The 19289-nt window shown below is 45.6% G+C and overlaps 1 protein-coding gene across 2 annotated transcripts in view; it reads right to left on the bottom strand.

Moving 5' to 3' along the window:
• The window catches only part of VWF (von Willebrand factor), a 250378-nt gene that overhangs the window by 70767 nt on the left and 160322 nt on the right, over nt 1-19289 (bottom strand). For both annotated transcript variants that reach the window (XM_063134384.1, XM_063134386.1), the window contains exons 38-42: nt 8018-8223; nt 3785-3887; nt 2322-2396; nt 1547-1651; nt 604-809 (exon numbers count right to left, since the gene is read on the bottom strand). In XM_063134384.1, coding sequence (XP_062990454.1) covers nt 604-809; nt 1547-1651; nt 2322-2396; nt 3785-3887; nt 8018-8223 — 695 coding nt within the window. The remainder of the gene's footprint in view (nt 1-603; nt 810-1546; nt 1652-2321; nt 2397-3784; nt 3888-8017; nt 8224-19289) is intronic.

The following is a 19289-nucleotide window of genomic DNA, read 5'->3' as shown; positions in this document are numbered from 1 at the left end:
TTGTTTGTTTTTTACCATCCCGTTGTTTTAGGATGAGGCGTACAAACCATGCTGTTAGAGAGCCCGCCCAAGTAAACATTAATTGACTGGAGCCTCACCAAGTCATTATTGTGCCAAATTAGATTTGCCTGCTAATTCTGTTGGCATGAATGATGGTGACAGCACTATCCACGCATGGTTCTACTGATCTAATGCCTATGTGTTGTGATTGAACGAGACTCTGCCTGCCAATCTGCCCCAGGGCCCCTCCGACACTGAATGCCATGTTGAAAGAGAGGCCTCAGCTCACAGAGATCAGCAAAGAAAGACCCAAAGTGTGCAACAGTAACCGGCCCAATTTGGTGGATACCAGTAACCAATCTGATTCCAAAATGACATACAATGTTCAGATACCAGGGCTGGGGCTGGGCTGGGTGCACCAGAGCAGGGAGAGATGGGATAGGCAGGCAGAATTCCAAACCACAACATGCATAGACTGTACCTTGGACATGGAGATCAGGAATGTGGGCTGAGTGAGATGTGCATGAGTAGCCCACTCCCAATGCGAGCCAATAAAGACAGACATTCTCCAGGAAAACGAGGGGCAGCGCATCCTTTTTCTACCTTGTCTGGAATGCAAGTGGTAGATGTACAGCCACAGTCATTAGTGACCGATGTTGATGAATGTCCTGCAGGGCAGGCCACTGTTGAATTGACACAGCTACAAGTGCACTGATATTCATCGCAGCACTGAGTCTTCTTCACGCTAAGTTTCCGATGTGGTGAGCAGGAAGGAATGGGCTGCAGGCTGCATTTCTCCTTTTTGCAGACTGACAAAACAATCAGGAAAAACAGAATGCAATAAGCTGCTAAAGTGGTTTCTCCATTGTTACAGGAAGAGGACGTGTGGATTACGCAGAGCATACATCCCATCACAGCACACCTCATATACGCATTGCATATATTCAGAGCTTCATTACACCAGGGTTATACTGTGCAATCACTGCGAATTGCTTGCAAAGGACTCCGAAGTTTTCTAGTTTATAATCTGCTTTGACTGTGAAGTACTCCCAGGCATCCTGCTTTAATTGTGCTATAAAGCCAAAAGACCCGTCCTATTTTGATACTCCTTTAAGAGCGAATCATTTGTTGTTTTCCAAGCGGCCAATGGGGGCACAGGAGGAGGATTTGAAAGGTTTAAACTACCAATTTAACAAATGCTTACATCTGCATAAGTTTTAAAGATAAAGACATCAAAATTGGCACAGTAATATATATTAAGGCGAGCTTTAAGCATACCAAATTTGAATTGGATTGGGTCATCCATTGATTTTTAATGATTTTTTACATTTCTCCCCCCTTAACCCCTTTCCTGGTATGCGAAGGATCTTAGGAGTGCTGCCACTCGGGGTATGATTTAGCTAGCAACAACAATGACAACAACAGTGTTACGCTGTAGGGGATAATTTGAGGGAAGCAGGTACGTTGGATGAAGCTAACAGACAGACACGGAAAGGAACTGTGTAAGAAAGTAAACCCATTATTTGATGCTTTAAGGAAATTTTACCACAAGCATAGTCCGGTCTGCATTTTCCAGGATTTGTCTGCAAAAGCTGGAGACCATTTTCGCAATGAGGTACAGCAGGCAGTTTACAGGTGACCAGATCACAGACTAAAGACAGAAAAACAAGACAAGTGGAATAAATAACACATTCTGCAAGTGTTATTATTTTTGCATAGCAAGCATTCCTGTTCTGGGTTCCAGCCCATCAGGCCCTTTTCCAGGGGATCCCTGCTTCTCTCCCTGGTGCTCCATTCCCACCCAACAGACACTCAGCCTTCTGCAGCCAGGCAATATGTTCACTGCTCAGTGGGCTACTGGGCCCTTTTTCCTCTTAGACCTTTTTCTTAGCCTTTGTTTGCGGTTCTGCAAACGTTGATGTTTCCACAAGTCTGAATGTATCTCCTTTTTCGGTGTGGATAGCACATACCTCCATGTTCTGCCTATATATTGTCATTTTGGTTACATAAGTGTCAGCATTCAGAGAAGGAGTTTGCTATTCATATTTATGATTTATTCTTGCTATTGGAAGTCATGAGAAGAAGCAAGAAGGTATTTAGGGCACCGAAGTCAACCCATGGAAATCTTATTCAGTCTCTCCCTTCTGGTTCCTTAGATTCAAGCAAAGGTCTCATTTTCAATCATATATTTGCAGCCACGAGGGCTAGAAACTTGATTTTCCTTTTAAAATCCATTGGGTTTCTAAAGAAGCTGAATTATGTGCCCAGTACCACATTCTGCATGCACACAGCACAAACAGAGACCTCCATCAGAAACCTACCACATTCGTAGACTGGACAGCACTGATCAGAATTCCTACGTAATCTTGGAATTTCACAGGGACCACAAACAGTAGCTATAATGAGAGGAAAACAATAAGCAACATTTATTAATTTGCAAAGCAAAAATAGTCACCTTCTTCATGTTCTCTGAAGCCACTCTATTCTCCATTCACTAGCCTAGTCACTAATGGCTAAAGTGTTGGACTGGCAGTCGGGAGATCTGGGTTCTAGTCCCCACTCGGCCATGGAAACCCACTGGGTGACTTTGGGCCAGTCACACACTCTCAGCCCAACCTACCTCATAGGGTTGTTGTTGTGAGGATAAAATAGAGAGCAGGAGAATTATGTCTGCCACCTTGGGTTCCTTCGAGGGGAAAAGGTGGTATATAAATGCAATAATAAATAAATAAAATAAAACTATACATTCCTCTCTAAGATGTCCAAACCCTTTAAAAACAGGATGGGAAGAAATAACGAAAATGCATATATTAGGAAATTGCTTGCAAAAGATGTGTATATTAGGCAAAATCAAGTATAAAAATGCATCTATTCCGAGAAATGCACACAGAATGAACACAATTTTTTTAATGCAAACTTACATAAAATCAACATTTTGGAATTTGAGATCATGCTGTGAGCACCACCACAAAGTGGATCACCACTTTTATGTCTACCTATTACATTTATGGATTGTAGGCAACGTGTTATTCAGAAAAAAAAAGTTTTCTAATGGACATCGCAGCATCTCTTTAATAAGGAATTGTCTAATTTGGCTGATTGCTGGTGGTGCAATACAGCTAATGCTTATTTTAAACACATGTTTTAGCAATGTCCAATAGGTGCTTCTTTTGGGGAGGAGTTTATTACAGATTAATTTTGTACTGGAACAGTTTTTAATATTCAGTGAAGTCCCTGCTCTTTTAAATTATTTATCTGCTTCATGCAAATTAAGAAACAGGCAGCATAAATGGATTCTCTGCACCGTTTTGACAGCTAAAAGACATATATTACAACACTGGAAGGATAAACGCTCACCTCCTATAATGAAATTGTCTGAGGACATTCAACTCTATAAATATTTGAATGGGTGGCATAGGAGACCCCAGCCTTACGTGGTATGAAGCCAGTGATGGGAGGGGAGGTGGAAATTGTGTTTTCTAAAAGATCTATTCAAGTGGCAGGTTGGCAGTTTTCCCAGCTTTGTTTGGTTCTTCCAGACTGTACATGAAATACTGAATCAATAAAATGTAGATGAAATACACACAGTCTCATTGCTCTGCAAATGAAACTGGAAGGGACCCATATCTTCATTAAAATTAGGTAAAGAAGTGTGGGGAGGAAGCATGGGTAGTGGCCATGCCCAAACTTGAGCTTAATTCATGAAATAGGAAACAAGAGACATTTTGTGCCTGTGGGTGTTTAAGTCCACCCCCAGCCCCCACCGCCAACAATTCTGGCTTACGTCTGGCAGCTGGACAAGGCTGAACGGTGCAGTTTATGGTCCTATTGTTGAGGCACATGCAGATCTTGCAGGGTTCATTGGAAGAAATCCATGTTTCCAAGTGCTATACAAGAACAACACATTGTTTCAAAAAGAGAAATCTACTGATCGTTTGGTATGCAAACTGGCAGGATAGGGGAGGGGAGAGAAAGAAAACTAACACAGAAAACAAAACAAAATAGAAGACTACATAAGGCATTGCTCTGGGGTTTGGGTTGTTATAATAATTAAAAGAAAACGGAGATGATACCCAACTTAACTTAAAGGTTAATCCATTTAGACCAAGGCTATTTCTACACCTGCCTTTTCCCCCGGGGATCATCCCAAGATCATCCCTGTGCATCCAAATGACACAAAGGGGATCCCGGGAGCAAGCAGGGACAATCCCTCCATATAATCCTCAGGTGTAGAAAGAGCCCAAGATGCAAAAAATGAATCAGAACTGTGTACTGCCCCCTTTTTTAGAATTTATGAGCACAGTTTTAAAATATTGGAAGAAATACAAGGCATTGTGGGGGCGCTATTAGTTTACAAAAAAGTACTAAATATGCATTCAATAGAATGAAGGAAAACAAGCCAAGTAAAGCTGGACCTTGGAAAGTTTAAGTATATGTAATGTTTCAAATTATTCCTCATTCAAGCATTTCAGAATAAAGGCACACCAGCCTATTTTAAACTGAGAATGTACCAGGTTCCTTGTTTGGTATATAACTATAGTCATTTCCTCTTCGATGTAGATTGATGATAAACATACCATAAGTCCTTGGAAGCACTACAAAAAGACAATAGAAATTGGTACTAAGGTGATCAGCATATGAAGAAAAAAAGATGGGGACATTTTAACAGCCTAATGTTATATATCTTTACTTAGTAAGTCCCATGACTTTCAATGAAAGATATCTAATGTAGGTAGGCCTAGGATGTCAGCTAAAATGTCAATACAGCACCCCTGACCAGTGGGTGCTCTGTGTATGTGTGATGTAAAGTTTAGACAGAGGAATAGAAGGGAATCAACAGAGGGAAGAAAAGGAGGGAGAGGCAAGAGTACACCCAGGGTCACTTAATGTAGTTGACTGAAAATAGCTTCAGAACACAGACAAAAGGCCATACTTGGTCACAGAATGCATATTTGGAGCACAGTTCTACAGCAATAACCGGAAGACCCCAAACTCAGAGGCTTACAGTCATCCTAGGCAGGGCGGGAGGAGCAGCAGAGGCAATCTTCATATCCCTGTCCTCCCTCTTGCATTATCACTAGATGGGCTTTCTCAGGTTGTAAATCAGAGGTCTGAGTCAAGGCCATATTTTGCAGCTGTGGATCACCCCCACCCCTTTGGCCTGCAATCAGATGGGAAGCCAAGTTGAGCCAGGCTCTCAGGCACTGAGGCACCAAGCTTCCCACAACTGTTCTGGGTTCACAATTATCTGACGCTAAGTCTGAACTGGGTTCTGGATCTAATGCTACAGAGCCCCAAATCCCTTGGGCGGTAGCGATATGTCCCAGAAATTCCACTTGGATCAGATCACATTTTTCTAGTTTAGCAGAGAACTGGTCTTCTTGGAATCAATGAAGAATAAAGTTTACATGCTGGACATGGAGGTCTGGGGATATAAGAGTAGATAAGGATGTTATTCAAGTATATGGCAACAAAGTAGTCCAAGGCCTCATGAAATATATCATTTATCAAATACTGGAAGACTGAGGGAGCATTACATCAACCAAAGAGCATCACAAGGTATTCAAAATAGCCATATCTTGTACAAAATGCCAATTCCCACTCATCACCTTGTATGAAATGTCATTTCCCACTCATCACCTTCTTTCTATGTGCCACATAGGTCAAGCTTGGTATAAATAGTGGTGTTTCACAATCAATCAAACATTTCAGGGATAAGTGGCAAAGGATATTGATTTCAATCCATGCTCTTGGTCAAGACTTGGTAGTCATTGCAAAGAATAAATCCCTACTTCAGGTTCCTTTTCATGGAGTCCATGAGGGCAGCAAATTCTGCTCTGACAGGTGATACATCTGACTCACTGAAATACATGCTCCCAGACTGAGGTCAATAAGGTCAGTGGGGTAGCAGGTTGTCAACTTCTATGGGAACAAAGACATTTTTGAAATTTGCATTCTTAGACGGAAGATAAAGATCAGGGTCCAGAGAGTGAATTGTCACTACATGCATCCCATTATGATGGAGACAGGCCTTGTGGAATTGAACCACAGCATTTAGTCACTCAGGGGGAATCTACACACAGTCTTTGGGGCGCCTGGAGTGCGCCTGCAGTGCGCCCCGAAATCGATGCTGTAGACAGTACCTTAAGCGTTCCAAGAAGAGGTGGAGGAGGAGGAGGAGGAGGAGGCCCCGCATCGCACCTCGCGGGGACGGGGTGAAGAGTTGCCGGGCCCGGCAGCTTCGCCGGGGAATCAGCTACATCCTTGGCGCCGCCCACCTGCCTGCCGGCCTCCTGTTGCCGGCGAAAGAGCCACCCGGGTCATAGAGCTCAGCGGAAGAAGCCGGCGGTGGCTTCTTCTGCCGAGCTCTCCGACCCGAGTGGGCCCGGGTGGCTCTTTCGCCGGCAACAGTAGGCCAGTGGGCAGGTGGGCGGCGCCAAGGACGCAGCTGATTCCCCGGCGAAGCCACCAGGCCCGGCAACTCTTCACCCCGTCCCCGCAAGGGGCGATGCAGGGCCTCCTCCTCCTCCTCCTCTTCTTGGAACGCTTAAGGTACTGTCTACAGCATCGATTTCGGGGCGCACTCCAGGCGCCCCGAAGACTGTGTGTAGATTTGCCCTCAGTCATGGAGGGGTTATACTTAGCAAGCCAAATATACAATAGGGAAGTGCGAAGAAGTTACTACATCAAATGATAACTGTTCTGGATCTCTGCTCATAGGCATTGGGTTTCCTGAATGATGGAGCTAGATGTTAACAGGTGTCCATTTATGGTCTCAACAAAAACGGGCTGATTTGGAAGCCACTGTGATCTTATATTGGTCCACAAAGGATAACATAAAATTGCTTGAAGCTCCAGAGTCCATCATAGCAAAGGCCCACAGGACATGCCCTTCTAGAATGTGGAGGTTTACTGGCGTAGATGAGACTTCTGTTCACAGGTTGGAGGACTCTCATGAGTTGGGCCAAACACTGTAGGGCAAATCATAGCTCAGAGGGTTGCAAGGTCCCTGCATACTGTAGAAATGACTGGTGGACAGCATAAACTCTTCCTCAATTTGAGGCATTGTTCAATATGGTGAAATAGATTTGTGAAGGTTGCAGGTGCATGTATATGTGCCAGTTGATCCTGAAAGGGGTCCTCCAGTCAGTCCCTCCTGAAATTGCTCAATGAGGATCAGTCCATTCTTATATAAATCCTGAGCACACAGACAAAAGCAAACCTACTCCTTGATGGAGATGCCAAATGTGGCAATTGGCTCTTTTTTTTCCCCTCCTGGTGATCCTCAAAGTGTTGTTTTAATTCGACTAGAAAGGCTGCAAAATTGATCAAGAGAGGGCTAGACACCTAAAGATCTGGTGTAGCCAGCTTGACTGCGATGTCTTTCATCAGGCTAATTATAAAACACACAGAGATTCAATCAGAGGTAAAATTGTCAGACTGCATGTCCATGTGCACCTGGCAGCCTGCTAGGAAATTGGGGGGGGGGGGAATAAACCTGGGTCTCCATTGAATCTTTCAGGAAGCCTGATGGGATATCTTGCCCTGGGAGGTGTTGGAGCAGGGCCAGTAGCTACACCCTGGGCAGCCTGCAGTTGACCCTGAAGGGTTGTATTTGCAACTGAAAGCAGAGCCAGTTCTGCTCTCAAAGACTGACAGCCAAATGCAGATGGTTAATTTGCCTTCAAACTGCAGATGGTTAATTTGATCTGGAACGGTTGAATGGTCTGAATGAAGAAGACCCCAGACTCATATTTAAAAGACCCCAGGCTTATATTCCAGACCCCTGGCCCATGGGCAAGAAGACCCTGAAATTATTTTAAGCTAATTAATCTTATGGCATTCTGATACCTCTAACTAAGAATTTAAACAACCAGCTTTAAAAGGAGAGGAAATATATAACTGTCTTTTACCAACAGCTTCTGAACAGCAATTATTTTATTAGTTTGAATGGCACACTAGTGTGCCCATTTTGAAATTAATGTCCCCCAAAACAAATCAGTAACTCGAGCACTACCTGGTGACGCATTCCATCTTCACTTATGCACTGTGTGCAGACCTCTTCATGAACACAGCTACCATCTAAGGTCACTTGTCCTGGTGGGCAGAAGCAGCCTTCTGTGGGATAATCCATGCAGATTTCTGTGTTGGTACCATTCTCACAGTGCTTTGTGCAACCCTTTTGACAGTGCTCATATATCAATGGGATTGGACATTTCATAGCTGTAAAGAACCCAAGAGACAAGAAAATAAAGGAATCGTAAGTAAGAAAAAAAGAGATTTTGTTCAGAAGGGCAATAGGATAAGAAAAGGTAAAAACAAACAAACAAACAAATAATCCATCCTCTATACTGTGAAATACCAAAAAACCCAAGAGTATTTATCATAATTACCTTTTGATAATTATGGAAATGTGGTCAATAACTGTCAACAATAACAAGGTCATTGTTCTCTTTTTTTACCTGTATGCTTTGTTAGAATATAGACCCAGGGGTGGGCAACATTGGGAGCATCAGGGGCTATTTCCACAGGGTGCCATAGCGTCCACGGGGCGCCCACCCCGTAGCATTGCCAGTGGAAATCCCCTGCAGAGCACTATTGTGGTTACATTTAGCTTGTTTACAAGCTAAATTTAACTCTTCTGGCACTCTGTAATAGCTACAGACCACCAAACAGTGTGGTGGCGCCCCTCCTGTGGAATTCCCTGCCTCTGGAGGTCAGGCAGGCGCCAACCTTGTACTCCTTTCGGCGCCTCCTGAAAACATCTTTATTCCAAGAAGCTTTTCTTTAACATGCAGCCTTGGATTTCTGTTTTTGCTTCTTTTTAAATTTTGTTTTAACGGTTTTATTCTGTTTTTATTTTCATTTTACCTCTGAAATTTTTCAATGGGGAACAGTATATAAATATTCTAAATAAATAAATAAACAAAAATACCAAATTTGGCTTGCAAATATTCCTCCTGAAAAGTTCTGATGTTTGAGCTGCACCAGGATCCTTTCCTAAATCTTGCTTTGTACTATTTGGCCCCCCCCCCCCATGTTTAATAGCAAGGTTTATACATTGTGGCTATGAAGCAATCAGATGCAAGAAGCACATAAGCATGGGAGAAATCCCACACACACACACACACAAATCCCTGTGAATGATAGTTATATAGACCAGCCACTCCTACAAACTGCATACCTAGGAGCTGGTCTAAACATGCAGGAGGAGTTAAAACATGGGGGCAGGAAAGCTGACTGTGGCCACACAGAGTGCAGATGAAAGATGCCATTTCTGAATGTTTTTAGAATTAAATAAATAAATTTAGAACAATTCTAGCCCAGCTCACACTACATTCTCCACATTTTGTGCTTGAAAGGAGGTGTGTGTGTGTGTGTTCACTGCCTCAGAGCTATACTTCTCTTTGTGTAGACCAGGTGAAGGGCTAGTGGGGATTTGATAGAGCTATTTTTGCTTGTGTTATAGGAACTCATTGTTTTCACTCCACTATTTTTTGTGTTTGAATTGGGTTCAGTGTTTCAAAATCCTGAAAATCCTGTTTGATCAGAGGCCATTATCAGGGAAAGAAAGAAAGAAAGAAGGAAGGAAGGAAAGAAAGAAAGAAAGAAAGAGAGAGAGAGGATATGAAATATTATTATCATTCCACCTTCAACTATCATCTGTCTTTAGCCAAGAAATTTTGAAATCTACATAGTTGTGTTTGCATCACAGAATACAAAATCCAGGTAACTCATTTAGCATTTAGCAACATCTGTAGAAGCCTTCATAGCTGCAAACAAAGGCTTGAGAATGTGTGGCCCATTTCTCTTAAAAGCAAAAATGGTTAGAGGTTGATGTGGACTTCCCAGTTCTCAAAGCACTCAGACTTATTTCTGACTTTTCCCTATATGTGCATCAATACACATAAATCCTTACACAACCTCTGTCCCAGGAAAAAACAAGCAAACAAACAAAAAACTCCTAATTCGGGAAAAGCTTCATTTAACTGGAAAAAAAAATTAATTAATTTGAAAAATTACATAGGTGCATATAAATCTCTTTGATTTGCACAAAGCAGATGCATTTTCTGGTTACAAAATAGTGTTGTTGTTTGGAATTCTAATGCCCTTATTTATTTATTTATTTTTAAAAAATAACATCCCGACATCAATTTTACACTGGAAAATTGATGGATAATAAAATTAAACAATGCAATATGTATTTATAGCTAAAAACATATAACCCAATAAAACAATAAAGCAACCAATAGTGCAACCCTATGCATATCTACTCAAGAAGCAAATCACATTGAACTGAATAGCGTTTACATGTGAGTATACATGTACAGGTGTGCATAGTAAACATCATTAGCAGCAGCACAGAACACACCTACTCTCCATTTCATCACAAGTAATTCAGCCAAGACCCGTTAAGGCTTGAAAAAGCAAATATGCTTTCAACTGTCAGCAAAAGAAACACCAAGAAGCTAAATGAATCTATCTCTTGGAAAGAAGTTCAAAACGGATGATATCAAAACTAGGGGTGTGCACAGACCCCCCAATCCGCTTCGTGGCCCGATCCGGAAAATCCAGATCGGGCCCGATCCTCTTCTCGCCGCTCCACCCGTCTCCCGCTCCGCTCTGCGGAGCGAGATCCAGCTTCGCTGCCGTCACTATATGGACGGCGGTGGCGGCGGTGGCGCAAGAGAAACCACCCACCCACCCCACCCCCTTACCTTCCTCCATCACGGGATTCAATTGAGGCCCCGGTTGAAGCCGGAAGAGGCCTCGGCCTTCACGTCCAGCTTCAACCGGGGCCTCAATTGAAGCCGGCGACGGAGGAAGGTAAGCGTCCCTCCTCCCTGCTCCCTTACCTGGCACTGGTGCTGCATGGATGGCGGCGCCGGCGGCGCCAGGTAGGCCAGGCCCATGCCCACGCCCCCTTTTACCTTCCTCCCTTACCTTCCTCCATCGCGGGCTTCAATTGAGGCCCCGGTTGAAGCCTCAATTGAAGCCGGCGCCAGAGGAAGGTAAGCGTCCCTCCTCCCTGCTCCCTTACCTGGTGCTGCCACCGCCGCAGCCACATGGATGGCGGCACCGGCAGCGCCAGATTAGTCCCCCTCCCCCCACTTACCTTCAGGCGAAGCTCCGAATTGAGGCGATATTCGCCTCGATCCGCAGCCCCCCTGACTCTCTTCGCCTCCGCCTTAAGGGTAGGCGAAGCCCCCCGCTCCGCTCCTGCTTCTCCAGTTCGAGGAGAAGCGGAGCACATCCCTAATCAGAACCAAGAAAGCTCATCTGCCAGCTCTCCAAATTTGTTATTAGCCTTAATGGGGGGTGGGGGAGAAACCAGTACTGTATTGTGCTTGCCTCCTCCACTCCCAATGGACACTAATATCAGCCTCACAAGAGGAAATTTAGGTTAGAGCAATGGCGTTGGAGAGGGCTCCCTCCATTGCTCCAATGAAATGGTCTATATAGGCCTTAGCTATGCTATTGAAGCTTGCTTGCCTCAGAACATCCCCTGGGTTTTGCTTTTCTAAAACAAGTTTGGGCCAACACCATGCCGTTTATCACACTGTTTACCCACTGAATGAGGGTAACTACTCAATGTGGCAGCCCTTGTGGTATTTCATAGAATCATAGAATAGCAGAGTTGGAAGGGGCCTATAAGGCCATCGAGTCCAACCCCCTGCTCAATGCAGGAATCCACCCTAAAGCATCCCTGACAGGTGGTTGTCCAGCTGCTTCTTGAAGGCCTCTAGTGTGGGAGAGCCCACAACCTCCCTAGGTAACTGATTCCACCGTCGCACTGCTCTAACAGTCAGGAAGTTTTTCCTGATGTCCAGCTGGAATCTGGCTTCCTTTAACTTGAGCCCGTTATTCCATGTCCTGCACTCTGGGAGGATCGAGAAGAGATCCTGGCCCTCCTCTGTGTGACAACCTTTCAAGTATTTGAAGAGTGCTATCATGTCTCCCCTCAATCTTCTCTTCTCCAGGCTAAACATGCCCAGTTCTTTCAGTCTCTCTTCATAGGGCTTTGTTTCCAGACCCCTGATCATCCTGGTCGCCCTCCTCTGAACACGCTCCAGCTTGTCTGCGTCCTTCTTGAATTGTGGAGCCCAGAACTGGACACAATACTCTAGATGAGGCCTAACCAGGGCCGAATAGAGAGGAACCAGTACCTCATGCGGTTTGGAAGCTATACTTCTAGTTTCCTCTTCTACAGGCCAAAACATCCCCAGTTCTCCTTTGCCAATGACTGACTGAACTGAAGCTGCAGACAATCCATGGCCCCCAGACGACTACCCAGAGTAAACAGCCGACAGGAAATGCGGCAAACAGGCCCAGCGTCAGCACCTTGGCCAGCAAGGGCATTCTCGCCACAGCATCAGCTTTCTTCCTTCTTATATTAACAAATTTGATATAAAGTGGCAGCTAGTCAGGCAAGTACATAGTTATAGATGAATCTTATTATTTTTACTTTTAAAATATATTACCCTCTTCTACAACAAAATGATGCCTATTCCCAAGCAAATGTGCTTAGCATCAGGGGCTGCAGAAGGAAACACTATTTTATTCCCGTACTCTGTTTAATTCCTGTACATTATTTTATTCCAGTAAATCATACTGGATGGTGCTAGATTTAAGTAAGTTTCATTTATTGTGGCATTATGTTCCATCAAAAGGACCCGCAAACTTCCATGAGTGGCCAGTCATGAGTTTGCTTTATTTCGCTCCCTGCTGCCCCTCCCCCCTTCATTCCTATTCTTCCATGCCTACCACTGGGAGCTGGCTTGCAATGGAAGTTTGAAAAGGTACAGGAAAGGGCAGGCAGCGCTCCCGTTGAAATACACAGCATCACACAGTATCTGATATTACTGCTACAAATGGGAACTTTTGGCTTCTGCAGAATCTCAGTGGCTTCAGTACAGGAAAGAATTAAGTTAGCCTCCATGGACTTATTTCCCCCCACACACCTTTAACTTCTCCCACGGAGCTTCTGGCAGCAGATAAAACCAAAATCAGGGTTAAGACTATGTGACATCATGTTTCAGGAAGTGCTGGTGGTGCCTCATGGCACTGCCAGCAGGAGCAGGGCTTTGGAATATATTTGACGATTTCAAAAGGCAAGAAAAAGCCCTCAGCCACCTCATCTCATAAAGTTATTTAAGGTATGTACAACCTCCCACACCCTGCACCCTCTCCCCAAATTCCACTGAAAGGAGTCACTTGGCCTGGGGAATTCTGTTTCTTTCCTCGCTCCCACCGCAAACCTACATGTCCAATCACCATTCTTTGTTTTCTTTCTTCCTCTTTCCTCCCCTATCCTGGAATTTCTTTCTCTTCTTTATTCCATCCAGAGCAAGTCTCAAGAGGGGAGGGGAGGGGCAAGAGAAGTTCTCCTCTGCATTTGACTGTATAGAAACAGACAAGTGGGTTTGTGTGGTTGCAGAGGAAGGAATCTGAGACTCTTCTGTTTGCCAGTTGTTGTTATCAGGCAATGGAATGACAAGTTTAATAAAAGCAAAACTTTTCTTTGAGGGTAGGGGGATAGCCCTCACTTATACAACCCTATTCAGAAGGAAGTCCCATTGTGTCCAACAGAGTTTACGCCCAGGAAACTGCACATAGGATTGCAGCCTACGGTATTTTTGCAAGGAGGTTTGCAGCCTGATCCTCTGCACGTTTCCTCAGAAATAAGTCCTGAGTTGTGAGCCTAGTACTGCAGGCTTAATAAAGTGCCCACCCCATACCACTCCTCTGACTGTGACTGCCCTACCAGTCCAACCCTATGGAAGTTTTGTCATTTGTGTGTGAGTTGTTGTTGTTGTTCTGCATGGATTCCATCTTCAGTGGTAGGGGAAAGGCACTTGGTACGTGCCAAGAGGTATTTTCTCCATGACTTAAGCCCACCATTCAAAACAGATTCCTTGGTTAAATGCTGATGAAGTCTTGGCACAAATTAAGGTATGGGGAGGAGGAGGCAACGAGAGCTTGCACATAACAAGGAAGAGGTATAAGAGAGTTGCAAAGACAAACATCTGTTTTTTATGAAGAGTCACTGGAGGATGGGAAAATAAGGAGGGATTGTTGTGTGGAAGGCAACAGAATGTATGTGATCTGCTTGTGGTTTGCTTGCAACAGGTGTGGTTGGTACTTAATCTCTAAAAAGGGAATGCTGAGGCTTTAATCTCTGGGATGTATTCCATCACTATTAAGGGGGAGGCAGTAATTGCTCAGTGATGAGAGAAAAGCATTCTGCATATGCTCAAAGGTACTTTTTAATTTCGCAGGGTGTTTTTTTGCTAACACTGGTGAAATGTAAACAAATTCTAGTAATTATACACACGCACACACACGCACGTTTCACAGGCCTATGCCCCAGACCTTTTAAGTACCTGGCAACGGCCCTAATTCTGTTCCTTCCCCCTCCCCTGGTTTTCTGTATGCTTGTTTCTCCCCCTTTCAATAGTGTTCAGTCTGAGCATTCCTCATTGGACTGTTTTGTACTTCTGCAAACCTCAGGTTTCCCTCATGTCTTCTGATACCTCACTTTGGCTGTATGAATCATAGAATCATAGAATAGCAGAGTTGGAAGGGGCCTACAAGGCCATCAAGTCCAACCCCCTGCTTAGTGCAGGAATCCACCCTAAATCATCCCTGACAGATGGTTGTCCAGCTGCCTCTTGAAGGCCTCTAGTGTGGGAGAGCCCACAACCTCCCTAGGTAACTGGTTCCATTGCCGTACTGCTCTAACAGTCAGGAAGTTTTTCCTGATGTCCAGCTGGAATCTGGCTTCCTTTAACTTCAGCCCATTATTCCGTGTCCTGCACTGTGGGAGGATCGACAAGAGATCCTGGCCCTCCCCTGTGTGACAACCTTTTAAGTATTTGAAGAACTGCACAGAGAGCTTTGGCTATTGGGCAGTATAAGACATGTAAATCAATCAATCATATTCCATAACGGGGAGAAATGTTTTACCGTAGGTCCTTGAACTAAGCATAAAGCTGTCATTAAAATAAATCACATTCTCCCTCCAAACTTACTTAAAGGAATTTTGGGAGGAAATGGAAATGGAATTAACATGAGGATCCAAACCATTTCTCGGAATATGTAAGCAGAGGAGGGAAGGAGAAAGGAAAGATCCAAAAGATAGCAGTCAGGGAGCCTGTATTTCCTTACATGACTAAAGCTAAGGAACAGGATCTTGAAGCAGAACTAAGGAACATTAAATTCCTAACACAGACCCAAACCACATGCTATGGGGAGACATACATGGCCCAAGTCTCCCTAATTTGGGAGGACAAGTACGACATGAAGCCATCATATTAGCACAATCCTATGGGCCCTCAGACATTGGCTCTATTCAGAAGACACCTTAAACCATGGCTTTAACCACGGCAAATAAGGCTTTTTGCCTTATTCAACATGGTTAAAGCTGTGGTTTAAGGTGTCTTCTGAATAGAGCCACTGCCTGAGGGCCCACAGGATAATGGGGATTTTCACCTCCGATGCCGTAAACAGAACAATGACCTTGGAGGTGAAAATCCCCACTCAGGTGTTCACCTCTGCCCCTCTCCCAACTGTCACAAAAAGGTCCGCAGCAGCTCTTCTCCCACAGTTGATGTCACAACCTCGGACAAGGATGGGGAGTGGAAAAAGGAAGGTTGCATTGTGGAAAAACTTGAGGTGAACAGAGAGGCGAAACTCACTGCTTTCGCCCCAGCTGCTCAGCAGGGCCCAGGAATCTCAGATCAGAGGCTTCCCTCTCGTGGGCGGCAAGCCCATAAGGCTGCACCCTTAAGCAATTGTGCAGCCACATGACTTCCCTTTCATTTTGATTCCAGGTTGTGGCATTTGCATTAAACTGAAAATATAAAAGGTAAATAAAAATACAGTAGATAATATAATTATTACTTTCTGCAGTACACTGTTCAGATACAGCAAACTTTGGGAAACAAAATAATGACAAGTTGGGAGCAAGGGATATACTTTTTCCCTCTCTCATCCTAGAACTTGGGGTCAATCAACCAGGGAAGCTGATTGGCACTAGATTTCGAGTGGGAGAAGAAATTCTTCACAGATTGGCCAATTAACATATGGAACTCACTACAAGGACACATGACTGTCTAAGATAGCATTAAAAAAAAGATGAGACAAATTTGAGATCCATGGATAATATCTCAGTCTTTGGGACCCCAGGAGAGCCAGATTTAGCCCCTGGGCCTGAGGTTCTTCACCTGTGACCTATGAACACTGAAGTTGCCAGACAGGATGCCCCAGTATCAGCAAGGGCTGGTGCCAGACTGTTTTGCACCCTAGGCAAGGCGAGCTACTGGCACAAACACAAACACACACACACACACACACCCCAAAATTGCCAACTTCGGTTTAGAGAGGCTGGCGGGCGAAAGCCCCCGAAGAAGGTCGCAGGCAATGAGGGGAAGGGGGCAGGCGGCAGGCGGCGGCGGCTGGGAGAGCGCAGAAGCAGCAGCAGCAGCAGCCTGGCCTGGGTGGGCGCTGGGTGCCGCACTGTGCTTGGGCTGCCTTCGTTTCATTCCTTCATTCACTCTCTCTCTCTCTAGTCACCAGCTGGGCTTCTCCGCAGCAGCGCTCCACCGCCACCGCTGGCTCTCAAGCGCCACCGCTCCAGCACCTGGCTTCTGCGCTCCCCGGAGCCAGGCTGGAAGGAAGATGGGAAGGCGGGCTGCGGGCAGCACTAAGCGAGGCTCTTCCCCAGTGTGGCTTTGTCTGGCTCACTCGCTGAGGGCAGTACTGTGCCCCTCTGAGGTCTGCGCCCTAGGCAGCTGCCTAGTTGGCCTAATGGTAGCACCGGCCCTGAGTATCAGGTCCTAGAGCCGGGGTGGAAATCTCCAGAGAAGGCCCCCAGTGCAGCCTATAGAGCCTCTTCAGCTGGCCTTTCCTCAGACCCCCAGCAATTAGGCTTTTAAAAAGACTTCCATTGGCAGCAATTGCAGGCTAAACCACCTCGCACTCTGTATTTTCCCTCACATGCAGCAATTAGGTTCGAAAAAGGTACTGAAGGCTTTTGTGAAGTCTAATTGCAGCCAGGAGGGGATCTACACATGGTCGTGAAGGCGCTTGCGTGCGCCTGCAGTGCGCCCCAAAGCTCATTGTGTAGATCCTGCCTATCCTGGCCAGAAGAGGAGGCGGCCCCGCATCGCCCATCACGGGGACGGGGCGAAAAGTTTCCGGGCTCGGCGGCTTCGCTGGGGAATCCGGGTGCATCCTTGCCGCCACCCCCGCCTTCTTCCGCCGAGCTCTCCGACCCGGGTGGCTCTTCGCCGGCAGCAGGAGGCCGGCAGGGAGGTAGGCGGCAGCAGCGGCGAGGACACGGCCGGATTCCCCAGCAAAGCCGCTGAGCCCGGAAACTTTTCGCCCCATCCCCGCGATGGGCAATGCGGGGCCGCCGCCGCCTCCTCCCCCTCCGCCTCTTCTGGCCAGGATAGGCAGGAGCTACACAATGAGTTTCGGGGCGCACTACAGGCGCACACAAGCGCCTTCACGACGATGTGTAGATCCTCCCCAGGTGGGAGGACAGGTGTGTGTGTGTGTCTGTGTGTGTGATAATGTGTGTGAGAGAGGGAGTCTCAACATACTTTAGCCTCAACTCCACTCACTTTTTGCAGGGGAGGGGGAGTTACCACAAGGGGAGGCATCCTCAAAGCTGAAAAACATCCTCCACTCCTGGTCTAGAGGGACCATGGATGACTATACTTAAGTCTGGAACTGCTCTCCAGCCTAGGATCCCAAAGATCAGTGGCTGGAGCTGAAGAATCAGGAAGACGGAACTTGGAAATGCAACAGAGAGGAAGGAAGTAGCAGACGGTTGACCAATCAAAGACAGAAGGCCAGGCATTTTGCCCCAAGCCTGGCAAATCCATAGGCCTCATAGTGGTGGCCAGTTGCAGAGCCAAGGTTGCATGCTCCTGTTCCATTCTGTTTCAGAAGATAACTATAAGTTCATTGGGTGAAGTCCCAGACTCAGCCCATGAGGTTTCTGGCTTAACCCCAGGTGCCGTTAGCATCAGGCCTCACAGAAGAATGCTGAAAACCGACCCCTTGTCTTATGAAGAAGGGTATTGGCCAACCCTTCCCTCCAATGCCTATAACTACTTTGTTGTTGTTGTTTATTCGTTCAGTCGCTTCCGACTCTTCGTGACTTCATGGATCAGCCCACGCCAGAGCTTTCTGTCGGCTGTCGCCACCCCTAGCTCCCCCAAGGTTAACTACTTTAAGGAAGGCATTTTCTCACTGCCTTTAAAAGATGTGGCAGCCACAGCTACACTAATTTCCCTCAACATGGCTTTGAACTCCATGAAGAATTAAACTGCCTCTTAAGGAATGAGCTAGTTCCCAAATTGAGATGTGCATAAATAGGTTCCATTAGGTTCTGTAAATCTATATGTATGTTTTTATTAGTTTGCAATGTTACAGTCATTAAGCTATGCTGTCTATTGTGTCATTAATGTATTCTGCACAATGTCCCTGTAACTGACAATGCTATTTCTGGCCACAATGAGACATGCACCTGCTCATAGGAAAAGGGGAAAGAAGATGCCGGTGGTAATACACCAAATACTGCTTTATGTGAACTGGTAGTTAAATTGGGGAGCTCTTGGGCTGTTCAAGGCTGCTATGTCACAAGCTGGGAATCTGAGGAATTCAGAGAGGTTATTAAAATGCCTGAGTCTTGGATGCTGCGATGGGAAAGCTGGCTCTCTCACTAAATCCAGGAAATGGCAGGCAGAGTTCTCTCTCTCTCTCCCTCTCCTCAGATTATCCCTCATGGAGTATTTGCAGTGTGCTGTTTCTTAAAACACTGGTCTTCAATAACAGCATTCTCTCAAGTATGTCTTGCACAACCCCCTAAAAAGTGGAGTCTATTTCACTTAGGTAAAAATCCCTTCCAATTTCTATGTATGCAATTTGTTCTCAGTTTGCATCCAAAGGCCAAAGGAAAACCAATGCCAGATTGCTTGCAAGAGAGAGGTTGAACTTTCACCTGTTCTGTGTGTGTGTGTGTGTGTGTGTGTGTGTGTGTGTGGTTGCACCAAGCTTTTAGGTGGTGGTGAGGAGGATTGTATGTGCAGACTTGTGTGGATGGCTAACGGAGGAATCGGTGATGAAATCCAGTTCTGCTTGATAGAATTGCTCCAACTAGTGGAATCAGGAGGAGGGCATTCCCCCTCCCCTTGGACTACCTCAAAATTTGCTCTAGGGGGCTGGAGGCCCATCCGGAGCAAGTTTTGGCATGTGTGTGTGGAGGGATGCATGGGGAA

This window comes from Elgaria multicarinata, chromosome 9 (genome assembly GCF_023053635.1).
Source record: "Elgaria multicarinata webbii isolate HBS135686 ecotype San Diego chromosome 9, rElgMul1.1.pri, whole genome shotgun sequence".
NCBI lineage: Eukaryota > Metazoa > Chordata > Lepidosauria > Squamata > Anguidae > Elgaria > Elgaria multicarinata.
The sequence above is the reverse complement of the archived record's forward strand: the minus strand, read 5'-3'. Positions and strand labels throughout refer to the sequence as shown.